Genomic DNA, 22,900 nt, shown 5'->3' with positions numbered 1-22,900 from the left:
GAATTGGGACCCGGTCCCATTTTAGTCACGCACCGTGGGATTTATTCTGCCGCCCGGAACTTATTTCACACCCTCGCGTGTTTCTGCCCGGACTTGTGTGGCTTTTGTGACGCCACTTCCGGTGCGACGCCGTCTCCGGAGCGACCATGGCGCTGAACGGTGCTGGGGAACCGCCGGGACCCCCCCATTCACCAACGGGAGTCACCCTGGAACCCCCACCGGGACCGGGACCTTCCCGGGACCCCCTGCCCACCCCCGGGACCCTCCCGCCCATCCCCGGGACCTTCCCGGGACCCCCTGCCCACCCCCGGGACCCCCCGCCCACCACTGGGACCCTCCCGGGACCCCCTGCCCATCACCAGGACCTTCCCGGGACTCCCCGCCCACCCCCGGGACCCTCCCGAGACTCCCCCTCCCACCCCCGGGACCCCCCGCCCACCCCCGGGACCCTCCCGAGACTCCCCCTCCCACCCCCGGGACCCCCCGCCCACCCCCGGGACCCTCCCGAGACTCCCCCTCCCACCCCCGGGACCCCCTGCCCACCACCGGGACCTTCCCGGGACTCCCCGCCCATCACTGGGACCCTCCCGGCACCTCCCGCCCATCACCGGGACCTTCCCGGGGCCTCCCTGCCCATCCCCGGGACCTTCCCGGGACCCCCTGCCCACCCTTGGGACCTTCCCGGGACCCTCCCGGGACCTCCCACCCATCCCTGGAAGCCCCCGCCCATCCCCGGGACCCTCCCGGGACTCCCCCGCCCACCCCAGGAACTCTCCGTGGCCCTCCGAGTCCCCCCCCAAGCCCCCTTAACCTTCTCTCCCCTCGTTTTGGGCCCCCCCCGGTAACCGATTACCCCCCCAGTACCCTCCCCCGGTAACCGAGACCCCCCCGTTGCCCCCCCAGGCGCGGACGAGGCCGAGGCGCGGCGGGAGCGAATGGACCGAGCGAGCCGGGCCATGGGGGGGCTCCTGCTCCGGGGGTACCGAATGTTGGGGAGCTCCTGCCCCAAATGCGGGGTGAGCGGGGGAAACACCGGGACCCCCCCGGGACCCCCCCCGGGATCCTCGGGAACGGGGAGGGGTCGGGAACGGGGGATACCGGGGGGATGGGGGAGGAGCTGGGAGCCCCCCCCGGGGGATTTGGGGGTTCCTGGGGGGGGGTCCCAGCCCTTGGTGACCCCCCCGTGCCCCCCCCAGACCATTCTGCTGCAGGACAAGGAGCAGCGGCTGCTCTGTGTGACCTGCCAGGACCCCGAGGGGCCCGGGGGGGGACACGGTACGGCCGGGGGGGCGGGACTGGGGATTTGGGGGGGCTGGGAATGGGAATTGGGGATTTGGGGGGGTTAGGAATGGGGCTGGGGGGGAATATTGGGGATTTGGGGGGCTGGGAATGGGGCTGGGGGTGGGAATTATGAATTGGGGGGGCTGGGAATGGGAATTAGAGATTTGGGGGGGGCTGGGAATGGGGCTGGGGATGGGAATATTGGGGATTTGGGGGGGTTAGGAATGAGAACTGGGGATTTGGAGGGGCTGGGAATGGGGCTGGGGGGGAATATTGGGGATTTGGGGGGCTGGGAATGGGAATTGGGGATTTGGGTGGGCTGGAAACGGGGCTGGGGGGGAATATTGGGGATTTGGGGGGGTTGGGAATGGGAATTGGGGATTTGGGGGGACTGGAAATGGAGCTGGGGGTGGGAATTGTGGATTTTGGGGGGCGATGGGGTGGGAATTGGGAGGGGGGGGATGCGAATGTGGGATGGGAGCGAGCAGGAATTTGAGGAGGGGGTGGGAATTTTTGGGTCGGACCAGAACTGAGAAGATTGAGGGGGGGTGAGGATGGGAACGGGGGGGAGGAACCTCAAGATTTGGAACCCCCAAACCCCTGAGATCACCACAAATTGAGGAGGGGGGGTTCCCATCCTCTCCCCTCCTCACTCCCCCCTCTCCCCTCCCCCAGCTCCCCCCGCCCCCTCCCCCGCCGCCCCCCGCCCCGAGCGCTGCGAGGGCGCGGCCGCCGCTTTCCGGGGGGCTCCCCCCGGTCCCTCCGAACCCCCCGGGACCGGAGCCGGGCTCGGAACCGGAGCTGGAACCGGGACGGGCGGGGCGGCCGCGCTGGGGGCGGCGCGGGAGGCGGTGCTGCAGAAACTGCTCTGGGCAGCGCAGGAGCTGCCGAGAACGGCCTCGGCCGAGGGCAGCGCCCAGCTCTGCCTGCTCGTCCGGGCTTGTGCCGATGCCCTGGGGGGGCTGCAGGCTCTGGACCCTCCCCGTGGGGCGGCTCAGCCCCCCCCGACATCGTGAGACCCCCCCCAAAAATAATTCCCGACCCCCCATCCTGCTGGAGAGCCATAAATGCTGCCCGTGGTGGCCCCCCCCGAACGTGTCTGGCGTTTTTTGGGGGGGTTGGGGGGATTTGGGGGTTTGGGGAGGGTTGGGGGGTCTGGGGGGGGTCAGTGGATTGGGGGAGGATCAATGGATTGGGAAAGGATCAATGGATTTGGGCAGGATCAATGGATTTGGAGAGGATCAATGGATTGGGGGAGGATCAATGGATTCGGGAGGATCAATGGATTGGAGAGGATCAATGGATTTGGGGAGGATCAATCGATCCCAACAAGGATCAATCAATCAGAGCAGAATCAATGGATCCCGACATGGATCAATAGATCAGGAGAGGATCAATAGATCCTGACACAGATCAATACCCTGGGGATTTCCTCCGGGAAAGTTCCTGGACAAAAATCAGAGCCCGGGATCGGTGAAATCCTTTGATATAAGAGATTTGATATAAAAAATCGGATATAAAAAGGATTTGCTATAAAATACATTTCATATTCAAGGGTTTGATATAAAATCCATTTGATATAGAAGAAGTTTGATATAAAATCCATTTGATATAAAATAAATTTGATATAAAAAGGTTTGATATAAAATAAGTTTGATATAAAAAGGTTTGATATAAAAGAAATTTGATATAAAATAAGTTTGATATAAAAAGGGTTTGATATAAAAAGGAATTTGCCATCAAAGCTTCGATTCGGCGACGGAGCCAAAGCAAAACCGAAACCTCAAACGCTCCGATCTGACCCCGAAATCACCCCCAAACCATCTCGGGGGGGGGGAGGGGACATTTGGTGACCCGGGGGGGGTGGGGGAGGGGCGGCCCCTCCCCCTCTCTCCGATTTCCTGCGGGCGGGGCCCGTGGGGGGGGCCCGGAGCTGTCGCGACCGATCGCGATCCCGGCGCTGTCCCGGGGGGGGGGGGGGCGGTGTGTCCCGAGAGTGGGGGAGGGGCTGTGCGGGGTTTTGGGGGTGTCAGGAATTTGGGGAGGGGTCCCGGGGGTCCCATGGGGAGCGTCTGGAAGCGGCTGCAGCGCGCGGGGAAACGCGCGGCCAAAGTTCGCTTCGAGGCGACCCTCGAGGAGCTGCTGGTGGAGGGGGGGGGGCAGCTGGTGAGTGAGACCCCCCCTCAAATCCGTGAGACCCCCCCTGACCTCCCGGGACCCCTCCCCAAATCTGTGCGGGATCCCAAATCTTCCGGGATTCCCCCCTAAATTCATGGGTTTCCCCCAAAATAATCGCGGGACCCCCCCCCGGAGATCCTCAATCCTCTGAGACCCCTCCCCAAGGGTGGGGGAGGGATCCCCCAACCCCTCCCCACACCCGGGAACCCCCCAACCTCTGAGACCCCCCCCAAAAAAACCGCGGGACCCCCCCAAAAAAAAAACCCCGAGACCTTCGGACACCCCAAACCCCTCAGACCCCCCCCAAATCAATGGGACCCCCCCCAGACCCCCAAAATCCCTTTGGGACCCCCCCAGGACACCCCAAAACCACCGAGACCCCCCCCCCAAAATTCCCCTCGCCGGGTTCATTTTGAGTTAAAAATCTCCATAAATGGGGTCGGGCTAAAAATAGACCCGAGGTGGGGGGAGGGGGGGAACCCCCCCTTCCCATCCCGCCCCTCCCCCCCCGGGGGTGTCCGGTTTCCCCCCCCGGCCCCAAATTTAGCCGCGACCCCCCCTCGGTGAGTGGGGGAGGGGAGGGGGCGAATTTTGGGGGTCCCGCGGGGGGGAAATTTGGGGAAGGGAGGGAGCGAGATTTGGGGGTCGTGGGGAAGGGGGAGGGAGGCTCAGTTTGGGGGGGTCACTTTGGGGGTCCTGGGGGAGGGAGGGGTCAATTTGGGGGGGTCCTGACCCCCCCCCCGCCCCCCCAGGACCCCCGACAGACTGACCGTGGTGTGGAGCCGGCGGCACCGCAGGGTCTGCTCCAAGGTGGGGAGGGGTCCTGGGGGATTTGGGGGGGGGGTCCGGGGGGATTTTGGGGGGGTCTCGGGGGGATTTTGAGGGGGATCCGGGGGATTTGGAGGGGGTCTGGAGGGATTTTTGTGGGGATCTTGGGGGATTTTGGGGGGGTCCGTGGGGATTTTGGGGGTCCTGGAGGATTTGGGGGGGATCTCGAGGGTATTTGAGGGAGTCCAGGGGGATTTTGGGGGGTCCGGAGGGATTTTGGGCGGGTCCAGGAGGATTTTGGGGGGGTCCTGGGGGATTTTAGGTGGGTCTGGGGGGATTTTGGGGGGGATCCGAGGGGATTTTGGGGGGTGTCAGGGGTATTTGGGGGGTCTCGGGGGTATTTGAGGGGATCCGGGGGGATTTTGGGGGGGATCCTGGGCGGATTTTGGGGGGGTCCTGGGGGGATTTTGGGGGTTCCGGGGGGATTTGGGGGTCTCAGGGGTATTTGGGGGATCCTGGGCGGATTTTAGGGGGGGTCTCTAAACATCCCGGATGGCTCGGGGGGGGGTCCCGGGGGGTCAGGGATGATTTTGGGGGGTGGTCCCTGGGGGTTCCGAACTGGTTTGGGATGGTTTGGGGGGGTCAGGGTTGGTTTGGGGGGTCCCGGGGGTCTCTGACAGGGGGTGCAGCCCCGCAGGTGGCAGCCGGGGGGTCAGGGGTGTTTTTGGGGGGTCCCGGGGGTCTCTGACAGGGGGTGCAGCCCCGCAGGTGGCAGCTGGGGGGGTCAGGGCTGTTTTTGGGGGGTCAGGGGTATTTTGGGGGTCTCTGACGGGGGGTGCAGCCCCGCAGGTGGCAGCCGGGCATCCAGAACCCGCAGCGGGGCATGGTGGTGTGGGTGGTGCCCGAGACCCTCGAGGTGGTCGTGACCCTGTACCGGGTAAGTGGGGACCCCCCCGAGACCCCCCCCCTCAGTGTCGTGTGTGTCCCCGAGACCCCTCGAGACCCCCCCAGACCCCCCCCAGTGTCGTGTGTGTCCCCCCAGACCCCCCCAGACCCCCCGAGAACCCCCCATGTCCTCTCCCCCCTTCCTCCTTCAAACCCCCCCCGACCCCACTCGGGGTTTTTTGGACCCCCCCGTGTCCCCCCCCTCATGTCCCCACCCCCCCCCCGTGTGTCCCCCCCCCTCACTGACCCCCCCCCGTCCCCCCAGGACCCCCAGGCCGCCGCCTTCGATGACAAATCCTGGAACTTCCTCGTGGTCAACGTGAGGGGGGACCCCAAAAACGGGGGGGGGGGAGATGGGGGAGGGTCCCTGGGTGACACTGGGGTCCCCTTGGGTGACACTGGGGTCCCCTGGGGGTCCCTGGGTGACATTTGGGTCCTCTTGGGGGTCTCTGGGGTGACATTGGGGTCCCTGGGTGACATCAGGCTCCCCCAGGGTGGGTGACACTGGGGTCCCCCGGGTGTCTCTGGGGTGACACTGAGGTGACACTGAGGTCTCTGGGTGTCCCCTGGATGTCCCCTGGATATCCCTGGGTGTCCCCGAGTGTCCCCTGGGTGTCTCTGGGGTGACACTGGGGTGACACTGGGGTCTCTGGGTGTCCCTGAGTGTCCCCTGGGTGTCCCTAGATGTCACTGGGTGTCTCTGAGGTGACACTGGGGTCTCTGGGTGTCCCCTGGGTGTCCCCAAGTGTCCCCTAGATGTCTCTGGGTGTCTCTGGGATGACACTGGAGTGACACTGGGGTGACACTGGAGTGACACTGGGGTCTCTGGGGTGACACTGAGGTGACACTGAGGTATCTGGGGTGTCCCTGAGTGTCCCCTGGGTGTCTCTGGGTGTCCCTAGACATCTCTGGGGTGACACTGGTGTCCCCTGGATGTCTCTGGGTGTCCCCTGGGTGTCCCTAGATGTCTCTGGGGTGACACTGGGGTGACACTGATGTCTCTGGATGTCCCCTGGGTGTCTCTGGGTGTCCCCGAGTGTCCCCTGGGTGTCTCTGGGTGTCCCCGAGTGTCCCCCCGTGCCGTGACCCCCCCGTGTCCCCGCAGGAGTCGCGGGGTCACCGCTCGGTGGTGGCCGCGGCGCCGCTGGAGCTGGGGAGCCTGGCGGGGGTTGGGGACACCGCCCTGTCCCTGTCCCTGCGCCCCAGGACACGCAGGGTGACAACGGCGACGCTGCGGCTGCGGCTGCGCGGGACCGTCCTGATGGAGGGACACCCCACGTACGGACAGGGGACACTGGGGACAATGGGGACACTGGGGGGACACGGGGACACTGGGGGGACAGTGGGGACAATGGGGACACTGGGGACAGTGGGGGGACAGTGGGGACAATGGGGACAATGGGGACACTGGGGACAGTGGGGGGACACGGGGACAATGGGGACACTGGGGACAGTGGGGACAGTGGGGGGACGCGGGGACAATGGGGACAATGGGGACATGGGGACACTGGGGGGACGCTGGGGATACTGGGAGAATGGGGACATTGGGGGAATGGTGACAGTGGGGACATGGGGACACTGGGGGGACATGGGGACATTGGGGACAATGGGGACATGGGGACATTGGGGACAGTGGGGCAATGGGGACACGGGGGAACACTGGGGGGACATTGGGGACATTGGAGGGACACTGGGGACAATGGGGGCATGGGGACAATGGGGGAATGGGGACACTGGGGACACTGGGGGGACACTGGGGGGACACAGGGGACATTGGGGACAATGGGGACATGGGGACATTGGGGACAATGGGGACATGGGGACATTGGGGACAGTGGGGCAATGGGGACACGGGGGAACACTGGGGGGACATTGGGGACATTGGAGGGACACTGGGGACAATGGGGGCATGGGGACAATGGGGGCATGGGGACAATGGGGACAATGGGGACATGGGGACAATGGGGATATTGGGGATATTGGGGAAATGGAGAAATGGGGACACTGGGAACAGTGGGGACATTGGGGACATTGAGGACGCTGGGGACACGGGGACATTTGGAACCTTGGGGACATGGAATGGCGACAACGGGGACATTGAGGACGTTGGGGGAATGGGGACAGTGGAGACATGGGGACACTGGAGACAATGGGGGGACACTGGGGGAATGGGGACATTGGAGGAATGGGGACAATGGGGGGACACTGGGGACAGTGTGGACATTGAGGTTAATGGGGACATTGGGGACATTGGGGACATTGAGGACACTGGGGGGATTGGGGACATTGGGGACGTGGAATGGCGACAACGGGGACATTGGAGACATGGGGACACTGGGGACACTGGGGGGACACTGGGGGGACACTGGGGGGACATTGGGGACATTGGAGGGACACTGGGGGACATGGGGACATTGGGGGAAATGGGGACATTGGAGACATGGAATGGTGACAACGGGGACATTGGGGACACTGGGGGGAATGAGGGGACACTGGGGACATTGGGGGGAATGGGGACATGGGGACACTGGGGACATTGGGGACACTTGGAACCTTGGGGACATGGTAGGGCGACAGTGGGGACATTGAGGACGTTGGGGGAATGGGGACACTGGGGACATGGGGACACTGGGGGTAATGGGGACATTTGGGACATGGGGACACTGGGAACAATGGGGACACTGGGGACAATGGGGACATGGAATGGCGACAACGGGGACATTGGGGACATTGAGGAACTTCGGGCCATTCGCTGTCCGTGGGAAGATTCGGGGGGGGCTCTTGGGGACATCGGGGGGTCCCCACTGGGGCTGGGAGGAGCCTTGGGGACCCCCTTGGGGACACTGTCACCCTCCCCCCAGGGACGAGGACATGCAGAGTGTCACCAGCCTGAGCCCCCCGGGGGACGTGGCCGACCTGGGGGACTTCGAGAGTGACCCCGAGGATGAGGGGGGGGGCGCACAGGGCGGGGGGCGCCCCCCCCGCACCCCCGGGTGAGTCCCCAAAGTGTCCCCAGAGTGTCCCCACGGTGTCTCTGGGGGTCCCTGATCGCCTTCTCCCCCCCAGCGCCCCCCCCCAGTTTGGGGACACCGAGGGACCCCCCAGAGCCGGGAGGGGACGCGGAGCCCCCCCCCAAAATCACCGCGGTGAGTGGGGGGGGGGGGTGGGGGACCCCTGGATTGGGGAGGGGGGGGAGGGGAAATTTGGGGGTGGGGTCACCGTGGTTGGGGGGGGATTTGGGGGGGGGGGGGTGGGGGCTGATTTAACCCCCTCCCCAATTTGGGTCTGGGGGCCTTGGGGGTGCTGAGACCCCCCCCGGGGGTTTGGGGGCGCTGGGTGAGGAGGGGTCCCCGATAAAGGGGGGGGGTGGGGGGGTGTTTGGGATGTTCCCCCCTCCCCATTTTGGGGCTGGGGGGTGTCTCTGGCTGACCCCCCCCTCCCCCCTGTCCCCCCCCAGGGCCCCCCCGGGGGTCGCGGGGCGCTCCTGGCCTGGTGCCGGGGGGTCACGGCCGGGTACCCGGGGGTCGCCGTCACCGATTTCGGGGGGTCCTGGAGCAGCGGGTTGGGGTTCTGCGCCCTCCTGCACCGGCTGAGACCCCAGGAAATGTGAGGGGGGGGCGCGGGGGGGGGGAAACGGGGGGAGGGGAGGGGATTTGGGGGGTCCTGGGGGCTTCAGGGGGGTGTGGGGGGGGTCCTGAAGGGGACACGGGGGGGTTTTTGGGGGGGGCTTGATGGGGATTTAGGGGGTCCTGGGGGGTCCTGGGGGGGTCCGGGGGGGTTTGGGGGGGGGTGAGGGGTCCTGGGAGGGGATTTGGGGGGGGTTTAGGGGGGGCTTGAGGGGGATTTGGGGGGTCCTGGGGGGGTCCTGGGGGGTCCTGGGGGGATTTGGGGGGGGTTTAGGGGGGCTTGAGGGGGATTTGGGGGGTCCTGGGGGGGTTTGGGGGGGACATCCGGGGTGGGAATGAATGGGGAGGGGGCACCCATGGGTGGGGGGGACACCCCGGGATTATTTTTGGGGGTCCTTGGGTTTGGGGGAGGGGCTGTGTCACTTGGAGACCCCCACAGTGACCAAAGCCCCCTCCCCAAATTTCTCTTCCCCCCCCCTCAGCGATTTTGACGCCCTGGACCCCCGGGACCACCGGGGCAACAACAAACGGGTGCGTGGGGGGGGGCTGGGGGGGGTTGGGGGGTTGGGGGTCTCCCCCCCCTTGACCCCCCCTCCCCCCTCTGTGCCCCTCCCCCCCCCCCCCCAGGCTTTTGACGCCTTCGCCGCCCTGGGGGTCCCGCGGCTCCTGGACCCCTCGGACATGGAGACCCCCGACCCGCTGGGGGTCATGACCTTCCTCAGCCAGGTCCGCGCGCTCCTGGGGACCCCCCCGGGGACCCCCCCGCGCCCCCGGAGTGACGTCACTGAGGGGGGGACACTCCCGGAACCGCAGAGTGACGTCATCGTGGGGGAATCCCAAATGAAACCCCCGGAGACCCCCACGCACCCCCGGAGTGACGTCACCGATGGGGGACCCCAAATTGACCCCCCGGAGACCCCCTCGGAGACACCCCCTGACCCCCGGAGTGACGTCACCGATGGGGGACCCCAAGTGACCCCCCCAGGGATCCCCCCGCGCCCCCGGAGTGACGTCACCGAGGGGGGGACACCACCGGAACCACAGAGTGACGTCATCGTGGGGGAACCCCAAATGAACTCCCCGGAGACACCCTCGGACCCCCAGAGTGACGTCACTGAGGGGGAACCCCAAGTGACCCCCCCGGGGAATCCCCCTGACCCCCGGAGTGACGTCACCGAGGGGGGGACACCCCCAGCACCACAGAGTGACGTCACTGAGGGGGAACCCCAAACGCCCCCCCCGGGGACCCCCCCAGACCCCCCCAGTGGCTCCAGCGACCCCCAGGAGCCCCCCCCGGGACCCCCAGACCCAAACCGGGACCCCCCCGGACCCCCAAATCAGCGTCACCGAGGGGGGACCCCCAGAGCCCCCCCCAGAGCCCCCCCAGATGGACACGGAGCAGGGGGAGCCCCCCCGGGACCCTCAAATTAACATTTTGGAGGGGGGGTCCCCCCACCTCGGCCCCCCCCGGGACCCCCAGCTCGGCCCCATTGAGGGGGGGTCCCCCCAGGACCCCTCCCCCTCCTTTGGGGGGGTCTCGGCTGGGTCCGGGCCCCTCCCCCGGCGCGGGGGAATTGGGGGGGGTCTCCCCACGCCCCCCCCCCGGTCCAGGAGCCTCTCCCGCCTGCGGGACCCCGACCTGCGGCGCCGGCGCTCGGGGAGGGGCCGGGACCCCCCCCTGAAGGTGAGACCCCCCCCCCCAGAACCCCCCTGAGACCCCCCCCGAGGTGAGACAACCCCCCCTGACCCCCCCTCTCTCCCCAGGGTGACGTCAGGACCCCCCCAGGGACCCCCCCCGCCCCTCCCCCCTCCGGTGAGCGCTGGGGGGGCGCGGGGGGGGCGGGGCCGTGGGACCCCCCCAGTGGGGGGGATTTGGGGTCACCCCCGTGTCCCCTCCCCCCCCCAGAGACCCCAAAGGAGCCCCCGGAGCCCCCCGAGGAGGAGAGCGGGGTAAGGGGGGACAGTGGGGACACTGCGGGAGGGCAGGGACACCCGTAGGGGACAGGGACAGTGGGGGTGGCCCTGGGGGTGTCACGGTGTCCCCGGTGACAGGGACAGTGGGTGGCAGCAGAGCTGGTGGCCCTGGAGGTGGCCCTGGGTGTGACACAGGTGTCCCCGTGTCCCCGTGACAGGGACAGTGGGTGGCCCTGGGGATGGCCCTGGGGGGTGACACGGTGTCCCCGGTGACAGGGACAGTGGGTGGCTCTGGGGGTGGCCCTGGGGGTGGCACGGTGTCCCCGTGTCCCCGTGACAGGGACAGTGGGTGGCCCTGGGGCAGTGGGTGACAGTGTGACCCGGTGTCCCCGTGTCCCCCGTGACAGGGACAGTGGGTGGCCCTGGGGGTGACACAGGTGTCCCCGTGTCCCGGTGACAGGGACAGTGGGTGGCAGTGTGACCCGGTGTCCCCGTGTCCCGGTGACAGGGACAGTGGGTGGCAGCAGAGCTGGTGGCCCTGGAGGTGGCCCTGGGTGTGACACAGGTGTCCCCGTGTCCCCGTGACAGGGGACAGTGGGTGGCCCTGGGGATGGCCCTGGGGGGTGACACGGTGTCCCCGGTGACAGGGACAGTGGGTGGCTCTGGGGGTGGCCCTGGGGGTGGCACGGTGTCCCCGTGTCCCCGTGACAGGGACAGTGGGTGGCCCTGGGGCAGTGGGTGACAGTGTGACCCGGTGTCCCCGTGTCCCCCGTGACAGGGACAGTGGGTGGCCCTGGGGGTGACACAGGTGTCCCCGTGTCCCGGTGACAGGGACAGTGGGTGGCAGTGTGACCCGGTGTCCCCGTGTCCCGGTGACAGGGACAGTGGGTGGCAGCAGAGCTGGTGGCCCTGGGTGTGACACAGTGTCCCCGTGACAGGGACAGTGGGTGGCAGGGGCAGTGGGTGGCAGTGTGACCCGGTGTCCCCGTGTCCCGGTGACAGGGACAGTGGGTGGCAGCAGAGCTGGTGGCCCTGGGTGTGACACGGTGTCCCTGGTGACAGGGACAGTGGGTGGCAGCAGAGCTGGTGGCCCTGGAGCAGGACCAGGCCCGGTTGGACGCTCAGGCCCCGGCGCTGGAGCGGGAACTGCGAGCGCTGATGGAGAGCGGTGAGGGGACATTGGGGACACTCGGGGGACAGCGGGGACATTGGGGACATCATGGCGACAGTGGGACACCGGGGACACGCAACCCACGATATCCCCGATGTCCCCAATGTCCCCCCATGTCCCCATGTCACCCTAATGTCCCCCAAGTCTCCAATGTCCTGCTGTCCCCAATGTCCCCGTTCTCCCCAATACACCAAATATTCCCCATGTCCCCAGTGTCCCCAATGTCCCCAGGTCCCCCAGTGTCCCCCAGTGTCCCCAATGTCCCCAATGTCCCCGTGTCCCCAGGCGCGGACCCCGCCCGTGAGGAGCGGCTGCTCCGGGACTGGTTCGCGCTGGTGCAGCAGCGGAATTTGCTGGTGCGGCGACAGGACCAGCTGCAGCTGCTGTGAGGGGACAGCGGGGACATCGCGGGGACACCGCGGGGACACCGCGGGGACATCGCCACCCTCCCTCCGTGTCCCCTCCATGTCCCCTCCCTGTTCCCTCCCAGCGCGGCGGGACCGGCTCCGGCTGCCGCGAGGGGACACTGGGGACACTGGGGACACTGGGGGGTGGCTCTGCCAGCTCTGGTGACACCTCCTTGTCCCCTCCTTGTCCCCTCCTTGTCCCTTTTGTCCCCTCGTGTCACCCCCAGGGCGCAGGAGCGGGACCTGGAGCGGCGCTTTGAGCTGCTGAGCCGGGAACTGCGGGGGCTGCTGGGGACAGAGGGTGCGACACTGGGGACAGGGGACACTGGGGACAGCGAGGGGACAGCGAGGGGACACTGGGGGTGGCGGGACATTGGGGACAGAGATATGAAAAGGGGGACGCGGGGAACGGGGACGGGAATTATCGGGAAATGCTGGGGACAGAGGGGGGACACACTGGGGACAGCGAGGGGACATCGCGGGGACACTGGGGATGGCAGGACATTGGGGACAGCGAGAGGACACTGGGGACAGGGGGACAGCGAGGGGACAGCGAGGGGACACTGGGGGTGGCGGGACATTGGGGACAGAGATGTGAAAAGGGGGACACGGGGAACGGGGACGGGAATTACCGGGGGGGACGCTGGGGACAGAGGGGTGGACATTGGGGACAGGGGGACACTGAGGACAGCGAGGGGACACTGGGTACAGCGAGGGGACACTGGGGACAGCGAGGGGACAGCGTGGGGACACTGGGGATGGCGGGACATTGGGGACAGAGCGGGTGGCAGGGGGACGCGGGGAAACGGGGACGGGAATTACCGGGAAATGCTGGGGACAGAGCGGGGGGGGACATTGGGGACATTGGATGCGACACTGGGGACAGGGGGACGCTGGGGACAGCGAGAGGACAGCGAGGGGACACTGGGGATGGCGGGACACTGGGGACAGAGATGGGAAAAGGGGGACGCGGGGACGGGGACGGGAATTGCCGGGGGGGGATGCTGGGGACAGAGCGGGGGACATTGGGGACAGGGGGACACTGGGGACAGCGAGGGGACAGCGAGAGGACACTGGGGGTGGCGGGACACTGGGGACATCGCGGGGACACTGGGGATGGCGGGACATTGGGGACAGAGATGGGAAAAGGGGGACACGGGGAACGGGGACGGGAATTACCGGGAAATGCTGGGGACAGAGCGGGGGACGTTGGGGACATTGGGTGGGACATTGGGGACAGCGAGGGGACACTGGGGATGGCGGGACACTGGGGACAGTGAGGGGACACTGGGGATGGCGGGACATTGGGGACAGAGATGTGAAAAGGGGGACGCGAGGAACGGGGACGGGAATTACCGGGGGGGATGCCGGGGGCAGAACGGGGGACATTGGGGACAGGAGGACACTGGGGACAGCAAGGGGACATCGAGGGGACACTGGGGGTGGCGGGACATTGGGGACAGAGCGGGGACACTGGGGGTGGCGGGACACTGGGGACAGAGATGGGGAAAGGGGGACACGGGGAACGGGGACGGGAATTACCGGGAAATGCTGGGGACAGAGCGGGGGGGACATTGGGGACATTGGGTGCGACACTGGGGACAGGGGGACGCTGGGGACAGCGAGAGGACACTGGGGATGGCGGGACATTGGGGACAGGGATGGGGAAAGGGGGACGCGGGGACGGGGACGGGAATTACCGGGGGGGACGCTGGGGACAGAGGGGTGGACACTGGGGACAGGAGGACACTGGGGACAGCGAGGGGACACTGGGGACAGCGAGGGGACACTGGGGATGGCGGGACATTGGGGACATCGCGAGGACACTGGGGATGGCGGGACATTGGGGATAGAGATGGGAAAAGGGAGACGCGGGGAACGGGGACGGGAATTACCGGGGGGGATGCCGGGGGCAGAACGGGGGACACTGGGGACAGGGGGACACTGGGGGTGGCGGGACACTGGGGACAGAGATGGGAAAAGGGGGACACGAGGAACGGGGACGGGAATTGCCGGGGAATGCTGGGGACAGAGCGGGGGGACATTGGGGACAGGGGGACACTGGGGACAGAGAGGGGACAGCGAGGGGACACTGGGGACAGCGAGGGGACAGCGAGGGGACACTGGGGGTGGAGGGACATTGGGGACAGAGCGGGGACACTGGGGATGGCGGGACATTGGGGATAGAGATGGGAAAAGGGGGACACCGGGAACGGGGACGGGAATTGCCGGGGAATGCTGGGGACAGAGCGGGGGGACTTTGGGGACATTGGGTGGGACACTGGGGACACATCGAGGACAGGGAAGGACGGGGGGACATTGGGGACATTGGGGACAGGGAGGACAAAGGGTGGGAAGGGGACATTGGGGATAGGGGGAGGACATTTGGGGACACCGGGAGTGGAGAGGACACGGCGGCGACATCGGGCGGGACCTCGGGAACGCTTGGGGACATTTGGGGACACGGCGGAAGCCGGGCACAGAAGGAGGGATCGCGGGGGGATGACAAAGAGCTTTGCGGACCTTTGGGGGACATTTGGGGACCCCCCCAGAGTGGCAGAAGCCCCCGGCCCAGCGCCAGCGCGAGCAGCTCTTACTGGAGGAACTGGTGGCACTGGTGAACCGGCGGGACCGGCTGGTGCGGGACCGGCACCGCCGCGAGACCAGGTGGGGACACCGGGGGGACACCGGGGGGACACCGGGGAGGGGTCCCGGGGCTTTTGGGGGGGTCCCGGGGGATTTGGGGGGGGTCCCGACAGGGATTTGGGGGGTGACGCGGGGAGATCCTGGGGGGGTTTGGGGCTCTCCGGGGGTTTTGGGGTGGATGGGGAAGGTTCGGGGGGATCGTGGGGGAAGCCCGGGGGGATTTTCCCGGGGTCCCGCCCTCCCCGAAGCCCCCCGACCCCCGCAGGGCGCAGGAGGAGGATGAGGAGCTGGAGCGGAGCCTCGACCCTCGGCGCCGCCGCTTCGGCCGCAGGGAAACGTGCGGGATCTGCTGAGGGACCCCCGGGACCCGCGGGACCCCAAAAATCCCCGGGACCCCAAAAATCCCCGGGACCCCCCGGGACCCCAAAAATCCCCGGGACCCTCAAATTCCCCCCCAGCACCCCCGCGGGAGCCCAGCGGAGGCGACAATAAAAGAGATTTTCTGTGTGAAATCCGATTTGGGGCACTGGGAGGGACTGGGAGGGACTGGGTGGGACTGGGAGGGACCGGGGAGTTCCTGGGTCCCTGCGGGTGTTTTTGGGGAGGGGGATTCAGGTCTGACCCCCCCATGTGACGCTCGTGACCCTCTCGTGGTGTTCGGGGGGGTTTGTGGGTGCTTGTGGGTCCCGGAAAACTCGCGTGGAAAAAACTCGCGTGGAAAAAAACTCGCGTGGAAAAAACTCGCGTGGAAAAAACTCGCGTGGAAAAATCTCGCGTGGGGAAAAACTCGCGTGGAAAAAACACGCGTGGAAAAAACTCGCGTGGAAAAAACTCGCGTGGAAAAACACGCGTGGGGAAAAACTCGCGTGGAAAAAACACGCGTGGAAAAAACTCGCGTGGAAAAAAACTCGCGTGGAAAAAAACACGCGTGGAAAAAAACACGCGTGGAAAAAACTCGCGTGGAAAAAACACGCGTGGAAAAATCTCGCGTGGAAAAAACACGCGTGGAAAAACTCGCGTGGAAAAAAAACTCGCGTGGAAAAAACTCGCGTGGAAAAAACACGCGTGGAAAAAACTCGCGTGGAAAAAAAACTCGCGTGGAAAAAAACTCGCGTGGAATAAACACGCGTGGAAAAATCTCGCGTGGAAAAATCTCGCGTGGAAAATCTCGCGTGGAAAAAACTCGCGTGGAAAAAACTCGCGTGGAAAAAAATGCGTAGAAACCCGTGTGGGATGGTCACAAGTGGGGGGGTCACGCGTTGGGGGATCTCGAGTGGGGGGTGCTCGCGTGGGGGGGGCTCGGGTCGTGGGGCTCGGGTGGGGGGGTCACGCCTGGGGGGGGTGGTTCGCGTGGGGCGGGGGGCTCGCGTGGCAGCCCGCGGGACACCGCGGTGACACCCCTGTGTGTCCCAGTCGCTGCTGGAGACCCACGGCGAGAACCACGAGCAGATAAACACGCGTTGTCTCACACTCCCCCAAAGAATAGAAACCCCCGAGCAGGTCCCAAAGCAGCCGCACCAACCAGAGACCCCAAAGGAGCCCCCCGAGGAGGGGAGCGGGGTAGGGGGGACACAGGGAAGGGGGACATTGGGGACTGGGATGGAACTGGGAGGGACTGGGAGGGACTGCGAGGTTCCTGGGTCCCTGCGGGTGTTGTTGGGGAGGGGGATTCAGGTCTGACCCCCTCCATGTGACACTCGAGACCCTCTCGTGGTGTTTGGGGGGTTTATTGGTGCGTGTGGACCCCCAAATTCTTGGGGGAGGGCTCAGACCCCCCCCAAATCCTCGTCCGGGGGTCTCTCCCCCCCCTCGTCCCAGGGCCCGTCCAGAGGCAGCTCACACCCTGTGGGGGGGGGGAAATCGAGGAGCTGTTGTCATGGCAACGGGACCCCCAAATCCCGACCCCCCACAACCCCTGACCCCCCCACTCCCAATCCCAGACCCCCCAAAATCCCCCAAATCCTGAGACCCCCCCTCAGCTCCCCAAACCAACCCCCAGTTTTGGGTCCCCCTCAAACCCCCGAGTCTCCACCCACGACCCCCACCAGGTTTTGGGGTCCCCCCGCCCCCCACGACCCCCCCCCCCAGGTTTTGGGGGTCCCCCTCAAATCCCTGCATCCCCCCCACGACCCCTCCCCACTTTTGGGGTCCCCCCCCAACCCCTGAACCTCCCCACACCCCCAACTTCGTGATCCCTCCCCAAATTCCTGAATAATCCCCCAAACCCTTTGACCCCCCCCAATTTTTGGGGTTCCCCCCCAAACCCCCTGAGACCCTTGCCCTCCAAACCCCCCTGAGCCCCCTCCCCTCCCAAATTTTGGGGTCCCCCCCCTCACGGTGCGGCCGCAGCTGCAGAACCCGCAGGAAATATTTGGGGGGGACGCAGCCCTGGGCGTCCCCCGGTGTCAGGATCACCCCGTTGGCCGAGCGGAAAAAGGGGATCCCGTCTGTGGGGGAGGGGTCGGGGGGGTCACACCGACATCGGGGGGGACCCCCAAACATCGGGGACCCCCCCAAAATATCGGGAACTCCCCAAAAATCGGGATCCTCCCCTCACCAGCCAGCGCCCGGGGGCCGTCGATGATGATGGCGATCTCCGAGTCCGACCTCATCCCTGTGGGGAGGGGGATTTGGGGGGGGTCCTGGGGGATTTGGGGGGTCCTGAAGGGCTTGGGAGGGAGGTTTGGGGGGTCTCAAGAAAGATCTGAGGTGTTTGAAGGATTCTAGAAAAGGATTTGGGGGGCTCAAGAGGATTTGGGGAAGATTTGGGTGTTCCGAAAGGTTTGGGGATTTTGGGGGGTTTGGAAATTTTAGGGGGTTTGGGAATTTTGGGGGAGTCTTTGGGGGGTTTGGGAATTTTGGGGGAGTCCTTGGGGGGCTTGGGGGGTCCTTGCTGAGTTTGGGGAGTTTTTGGGGGGCGGCTTTTGGGTTTTTTTTTCACTGCTGCACACCCCGGCGTCCCCCAGCAGGTTGGGGTGGGGGTCTCCGGATCTCGGGGGGGTTTTGGGATCTCGGGGGGTTTTGGGGTGTCCCTAGGAGGATTTTTAGGGGGGGGTCACTCACCACTGCGCACCCCGGGGTCCCCGGGCAGCCCCCCCGCCAGGTGCAGGTGCTGGCGGCCCATGGGGCGCAGCCCCCCCCGCCCGGATCGCGCCCCACAGGCGGCGCCGGGTGCCGTGGGCGAGGGTCGGGGGCAGCGCCCCGGGGGTCAGCAGGGGGGTCAGCTCCAGCTCTGGCACCTGCGACCCCCGGACACAGCCCCTGGAGCAGCCGCGACCCCCGAAATCCAGCCCGGGATTCCCAAAATCCATCCGGGGATCCCCCGCAATCCATCCCGGGATCCCCAAAATTCAACCTGGGATCCACAAATCCCATCCAAGATTCCCAAAATCCAACCTGGGAACTCCAAATCACACCCAGGATCCCCAAAATCCAATCCGAGATCCCCAAAATTCAACCCGGCATCTCCAAATCCCATCCGAGATCCCCAAAATCCATCCCGGGAGCCCCAAAATCCAATCCGGGAGCTCCAAAATTCAAGCCGGGATCTTCAAATCCCATCCGAGATTCCCAAAATCCATCCCAGTATCTCCAAATCACACCCGGGATTTCCAAAATTCAACCCGGGATCCCCAAAATCCATCCCGGGATTCCCAAATCCCATCCGGGATCTCCAAAATCCATCCCGGTATCTCCAAATTACACCCGGGATTCCCAAAATCCATCCCAGAAGCCCCGAAATCCATCCCGGGATCCCCAAAATTCAACCCGACATTTTCAAATCCCAGCCGGGATCCCCCGCAATCCATCCCGGGATTCCCAAATCCATCCCGGGAGCTCCAAAATTCAAGCCGGGATCCCCAAATCCCATCCGAGATTCCCAAAATCCAACCTGGGATCTCCAAATCACACCCAGGATCCCCAGAATCCATCCCGGGAGCCCCAAAATCCAATCCGGGATCCCCAAAATTCAACCCGGCATCTCCAAATCCCATCCGAGATCCCCGAAATCCATCCCGGGATCCCCAAAATCTAATCCGGGATCTCCAAATCCCATCCGAGATCCCCGAAATCCATCCCGGGAGCCCCAAAATTCAACCCGGGAGCCCCAAAATCCATCCCGGGATTCCCAAATCCCATCCGAGATCCCCGAAATCCATCCCGGTATCTCCAAATCCCACCCGGGATCCCCAAAAGTCAACCCGACATTTTCAAATCCCAGCCGGGATCCCCCGCAATCCATCCCGGGATCCCCAAAATCCCAGCCGAGATCCCAAAAATCCAACCCGGGATCTCCAAAATCCATCCCGGTATCTCCAAATTACACCCGGGATTCCCGAAATCCATCCCGGGATCCCCAAAATTCAACCCGACATTTTCAAATCCCAGCCGGGATCCCCCGCAATCCATCCCGGGAGCTCCAAAATCCCAGACGGGATTCCCAAATCCATCCCGGGAGCTCCAAAATTCAAGCCGGGATCTTCAAATCCCATCCGAGATTCCCAAAATCCATCCCGGGATCCCCAAATCACACCCGGGATTTCCAAAATTCTACCCGGGATCCCCAAAATCCATCCCGGGATTCCCAAATCCCATCCGGGATCTCCAAAATCCATCCCGGTATCTCCAAATTACACCCGGGATTCCCAAAATCCATCCCAGGAGCCCCGAAATCCATCCCGGGATCCCCAAAATTCAACCCGACATTTTCAAATCCCAGCCGGGATCCCCCGCAATCCATCCCGGGATCCCCAAAATCCATCCCGGGAGCTCCAAAATTCAAGCCGGGCTCTTCAAATCCCATCCGAGATTCCCAAAATCCATCCCGGTATCTCCAAATCACACCCGGGATTCCCAAAATCCCACCCGAAATTCCCCAAATCCAAGCCAGGAGCCTAAAATCCCTCTCTGGGCACTCAAAATCCCACCTAAAATTCCCCAAATCACACCCAGGATGCCCCAAATCCCCTCCCCAGCCCCCCTAATTCCCCCAGAACCCCCTCAAATCCCTCGAAATCCCCTATAAACCCCCCCAGTTCCCTCGGGGATCCCCAAAATCTCCCATAAATTCCCCCAAATTTCCAATAACCGCTCCCAAACCCCTCCCCAGCCCCCTCAATCTCCTCAGGGACCCCTCAAATCTCCCATAACCCCCCCAAATCTTTCCCAAACCCTCCCCAAATCCCCTCGAGGATCCCCCCAAACCCCTCCTCAGCTCCCAAAATCCCCCACAACCTCCCCCAAACCCCTTCCCAGACCTCCCAATCCCTCGAGGACCCCCCCCCAAATCCCTCCCCAACCCCCCAAACCCCTCGAGGATCCCCCCAAACCCCTCCCCAGCTCCCCCAAACCCCTCGGGGACCTCCCCAAATCCCAAATAACTCCCCCCAATCCCCTCCCCAGCCCCCCCAAATCCCTCCCAAACCCCTCCCCAGCTCCCCAAATCCCCTTGAGGACCCCCCCAAACCCCTCCCCAGCTCCCCAAATCCCCTTGAGGACCCCCCCCAAACCCCTCGGGGACCCCCCAAATCCCCCATAAATCCCCCCAAACCCCTCTCCAGCCCCCCCAATCCACTCCCCAGACCCCTCCCCAGTCCCCCCAAACTCCTCCCCACCCCCCCGATCCCCTCGAGGACCCCCCCCAAATCCCTCCCCACCCCCCAAACCCCTCGAGGATCCCCCCAAACCCCTCCCCAGCTCCCCCAATCCCCTCGGGGACCCCCCCAAACCCCTCGGGGACCCCCCCCAAATCCCCCCTAAATCCCCCCAAACCTCTCTCCAGCCCCCCCAATCCACTCCCCAGCCCCCCCAATCCTCTCGGGGACCCCCCCAAACCCCTCCCCAGCCCCCCCGGAGCCCCTTCCTCACCGGCAGGGAGTGTCCCTGGTTCGCTCTCACCCTCAGCGGGTCGGGCCGGAGGGCGAAGCGACCTTTGGGGTCAGCGGCCACCACCCTGCGCACGTCCCCCTCCGAGACCCCCGCGAAGCGCCGCAGCCGCAGCAGAGCCCCCACCTCCACAAAACCGTCTGAGCCCCCAAAAACCCCCCGAGACCCCCGTCAGGGCCTTGGGGGGGGGGGGTCCCAGGGGGTCCCAAAAGGTATTTGGGGGGATTTGAGGGGTCCCAGGGACATCTGGGGGGGCCCAAATGTATTTGGGGGATTTGAGGGGTCCTAGAGGACATTTGGGGGGGATTTGAGAGGTCCCAAAGGGTACTTGGGGTGTCCTAGGGGGCACCTGGGGGGATTTGAGGGGTCCCAGAGGGTATTTGGGGTGTCCCAGGTGACATTTGGGGGGATTTGAGGGTCCCAGGGGGTATCTGGGGTGTCCCAAAAGGTATTTGGGGGGATTTGAGGGGTCCCAAAGGGTATTTGGGGTGTCCCAGGGCGGCACCTGAGGGAATTTGAAATGCCCAGGGGGCATCTAGGGGGGTCCCAAAAGGTATTTGGGGGGATTTGAGGGTCCCAGGGGGCAGCTGGAGTGCCCTAGGGGGCATTTGGGGCGATTTAAGAGGTCCCAGGGGGCATTTGGGGAGGATTTGAGGGGTCCCAAAGGTATTTGGGATGTCCCAGGGGGTACCTGGGGGCATTTGGGGCGATTTAAGAGGTCCCAGAGGACATCTGGGGGGATTTGAGGGGTCCCAAAGGGTATTTGGGGTGTCCTAAAAGGCATCTGGGGTGTCCCAGGCGACATTTGGCGGGATCTGAGGGGTCCCAGGGGCCATCTGAGGTGTCCCAAAAGGCATTTGGTGGGATTTGAGGGGTCTCAGAGGGTATTTGTTGTGTCTCAGGGGACATTTCGGGGTGGTTGGGGGCATTTGGGGGGGTCCCAGGGGATATTCGAGGGTGAGCTGGGGGTCCTGGTGGGTGTTTTGGGAACCCCATTGGGCATTTTGGGGTGGATTTGGGGGTGCCAGCAGACTCTTGGTGGGTTCCTTGAGTAGTTTGGGGGTCTCGGGCCAGGGGAGGGCGGCTGAGGGGGATTTTGGGGTGGATTTTGAGGGGATTTTGGGGTGGGTTTTGAGGGGATTTTGGGGGTTTTTAGGGTTTTTTGGGGGTCTCACACACCCGGGCCCATGGGCAGCCCCTCGGCCGCAGCCCCGTGCCGCAGGACGTAGCTCAGAGCCTTCGAGAGCCGCACCCCGGGGTCCTGGGGGGGGTCCCACGGGTGACCCCAACCCACCCTGGGCACCCCCCCCCCACCACGGGGGACCCCCTCCCCAAATTCAGCTTCAAATCTCCCCCCCCCCCCTCTTCAATACCTGGATCTCCCTCATGCATTTTTGGGTCCCCCCCCCATTTTTGTGTCCTCCCCCAACCCTGGGGTCCCCACCTCGTGTTCCCCCCATCTTTGGGGTACCCCCCTCGTGTCCCCCCCCTCCTTGGCTCCTCCCCTTTGGGTCCTTCCCGCTCCCTCCCCTCCCCTCCATGAATTCGTGTCCCCCGCCCTCCATTTTTGGGGTTCCTGTCTCCCTCTCTCCTTGGGGTGTCCCCCTCCATCCTTGGGGTCCCCCCCCGTTTGGTGTCCCCCACTCCCCTCTCCTCCCTCAATCTCTGGGATCCTCCTCCCCCCCCCACCCCTCCGCGATCTTTATCCCCGCCTCCCTCCCCGTGTCCCCACCCTCCTTGGGGTCCCCCCGTCCCCAAAATTTTGGGGTCCCCCCTCCCCAACCTCCTCCTTCCGCCGCCGCCGCCGCTGGGCGGCGCTCGCGCCCCCCCCGCCCGCCATGCGGGGCCACGTGACCGCGCCGGCATCACGTGACCGCCCCACGCAACCGCGCCGGCATCACGTGATCTCCCTGTATAGCCGCGCCCGCATCACGTGATCTCCCTGTGTAACGGCTCACGCGTCACGTGACCACACCCACAGCACGTGATCTCCCTGTGTGACCGCGCCCCGCATCACGTGATCTCCCTGTGTAACCGCGCCCGCATCATGTGACCGCGCCCGCATCACGTGACCTCCC

At 65.2% G+C, this 22,900-nt stretch overlaps 3 protein-coding genes across 3 annotated transcripts; 2 read left to right on the top strand and 1 right to left on the bottom strand.

Annotated features, from left to right (window-relative positions):
- The first annotated feature begins 78 nt into the window (after positions 1–78).
- On the top strand, positions 79–2,375 carry ZNRD2 (zinc ribbon domain containing 2). Its single transcript, XM_033083483.1, has 4 exons — positions 79–159; positions 904–1,016; positions 1,197–1,280; positions 1,989–2,375. Exons 1-4 carry the CDS (start codon positions 147–149, stop codon positions 2,295–2,297), a joined length of 519 nt encoding a protein of 172 aa, XP_032939374.1. The 5' UTR covers positions 79–146; the 3' UTR covers positions 2,298–2,375.
- On the top strand, positions 2,349–15,289 carry EHBP1L1 (EH domain binding protein 1 like 1). The gene is made up of 18 exons (XM_042780089.1): positions 2,349–2,378; positions 3,351–3,443; positions 5,069–5,164; positions 5,438–5,491; positions 6,278–6,450; positions 8,034–8,165; positions 8,252–8,318; positions 8,630–8,778; positions 9,281–9,329; positions 9,426–9,929; positions 10,105–10,343; positions 10,410–10,482; positions 10,716–10,748; positions 11,775–11,880; positions 12,169–12,268; positions 12,518–12,591; positions 14,843–14,957; positions 15,202–15,289. Exons 1-18 carry the CDS (start codon positions 2,349–2,351, stop codon positions 15,287–15,289), a joined length of 2,175 nt encoding a protein of 724 aa, XP_042636023.1.
- A 1,358-nt stretch (positions 15,290–16,647) lies between these two features.
- On the bottom strand, positions 16,648–22,677 carry TRPT1 (tRNA phosphotransferase 1). Its single transcript, XM_033083613.1, is given in 8 exon segments — positions 16,648–16,779; positions 17,273–17,383; positions 17,494–17,550; positions 18,000–18,075; positions 18,077–18,175; positions 20,805–20,962; positions 22,002–22,083; positions 22,606–22,677. Coding segments are annotated over 8 exon segments (717 nt in total). The 5' UTR covers positions 22,663–22,677; the 3' UTR covers positions 16,648–16,702.
- Positions 22,678–22,900: the final 223 nt, after the last annotated feature.

Source organism: Catharus ustulatus, chromosome 32 (genome assembly GCF_009819885.2).
Source record: "Catharus ustulatus isolate bCatUst1 chromosome 32, bCatUst1.pri.v2, whole genome shotgun sequence".
Taxonomy (NCBI): Eukaryota; Metazoa; Chordata; class Aves; order Passeriformes; family Turdidae; genus Catharus; species Catharus ustulatus.
Note: the sequence above shows the minus strand (reverse complement) of the source record. Positions and strands in the feature narration are given on the sequence as shown.

Bases quoted from the DNA above. Each gene is read 5' to 3' on its own strand.
- ZNRD2 (XM_033083483.1), top strand. The intron at 1,017-1,196 runs GTGAGCGGGGGA...TGCCCCCCCCAG, and splicing joins GCTCCTGCCCCAAATGCGGG to ACCATTCTGCTGCAGGACAA. The intron at 1,281-1,988 runs GCCGGGGGGGCG...GCCGCCCCCCGC, and splicing joins CCGGGGGGGGACACGGTACG to CCCGAGCGCTGCGAGGGCGC.
- EHBP1L1 (XM_042780089.1), top strand. From the start codon at position 2,349: ATGCTGCCCGTGGTGGCCCCCCCCGAACGT. The intron at 8,779-9,280 runs GTGAGGGGGGGG...CCCCCCCCTCAG, and splicing joins CGGCTGAGACCCCAGGAAAT to CGATTTTGACGCCCTGGACC. The intron at 12,269-12,517 runs GTGAGGGGACAG...TGTCACCCCCAG, and splicing joins CAGGACCAGCTGCAGCTGCT to GGCGCAGGAGCGGGACCTGG.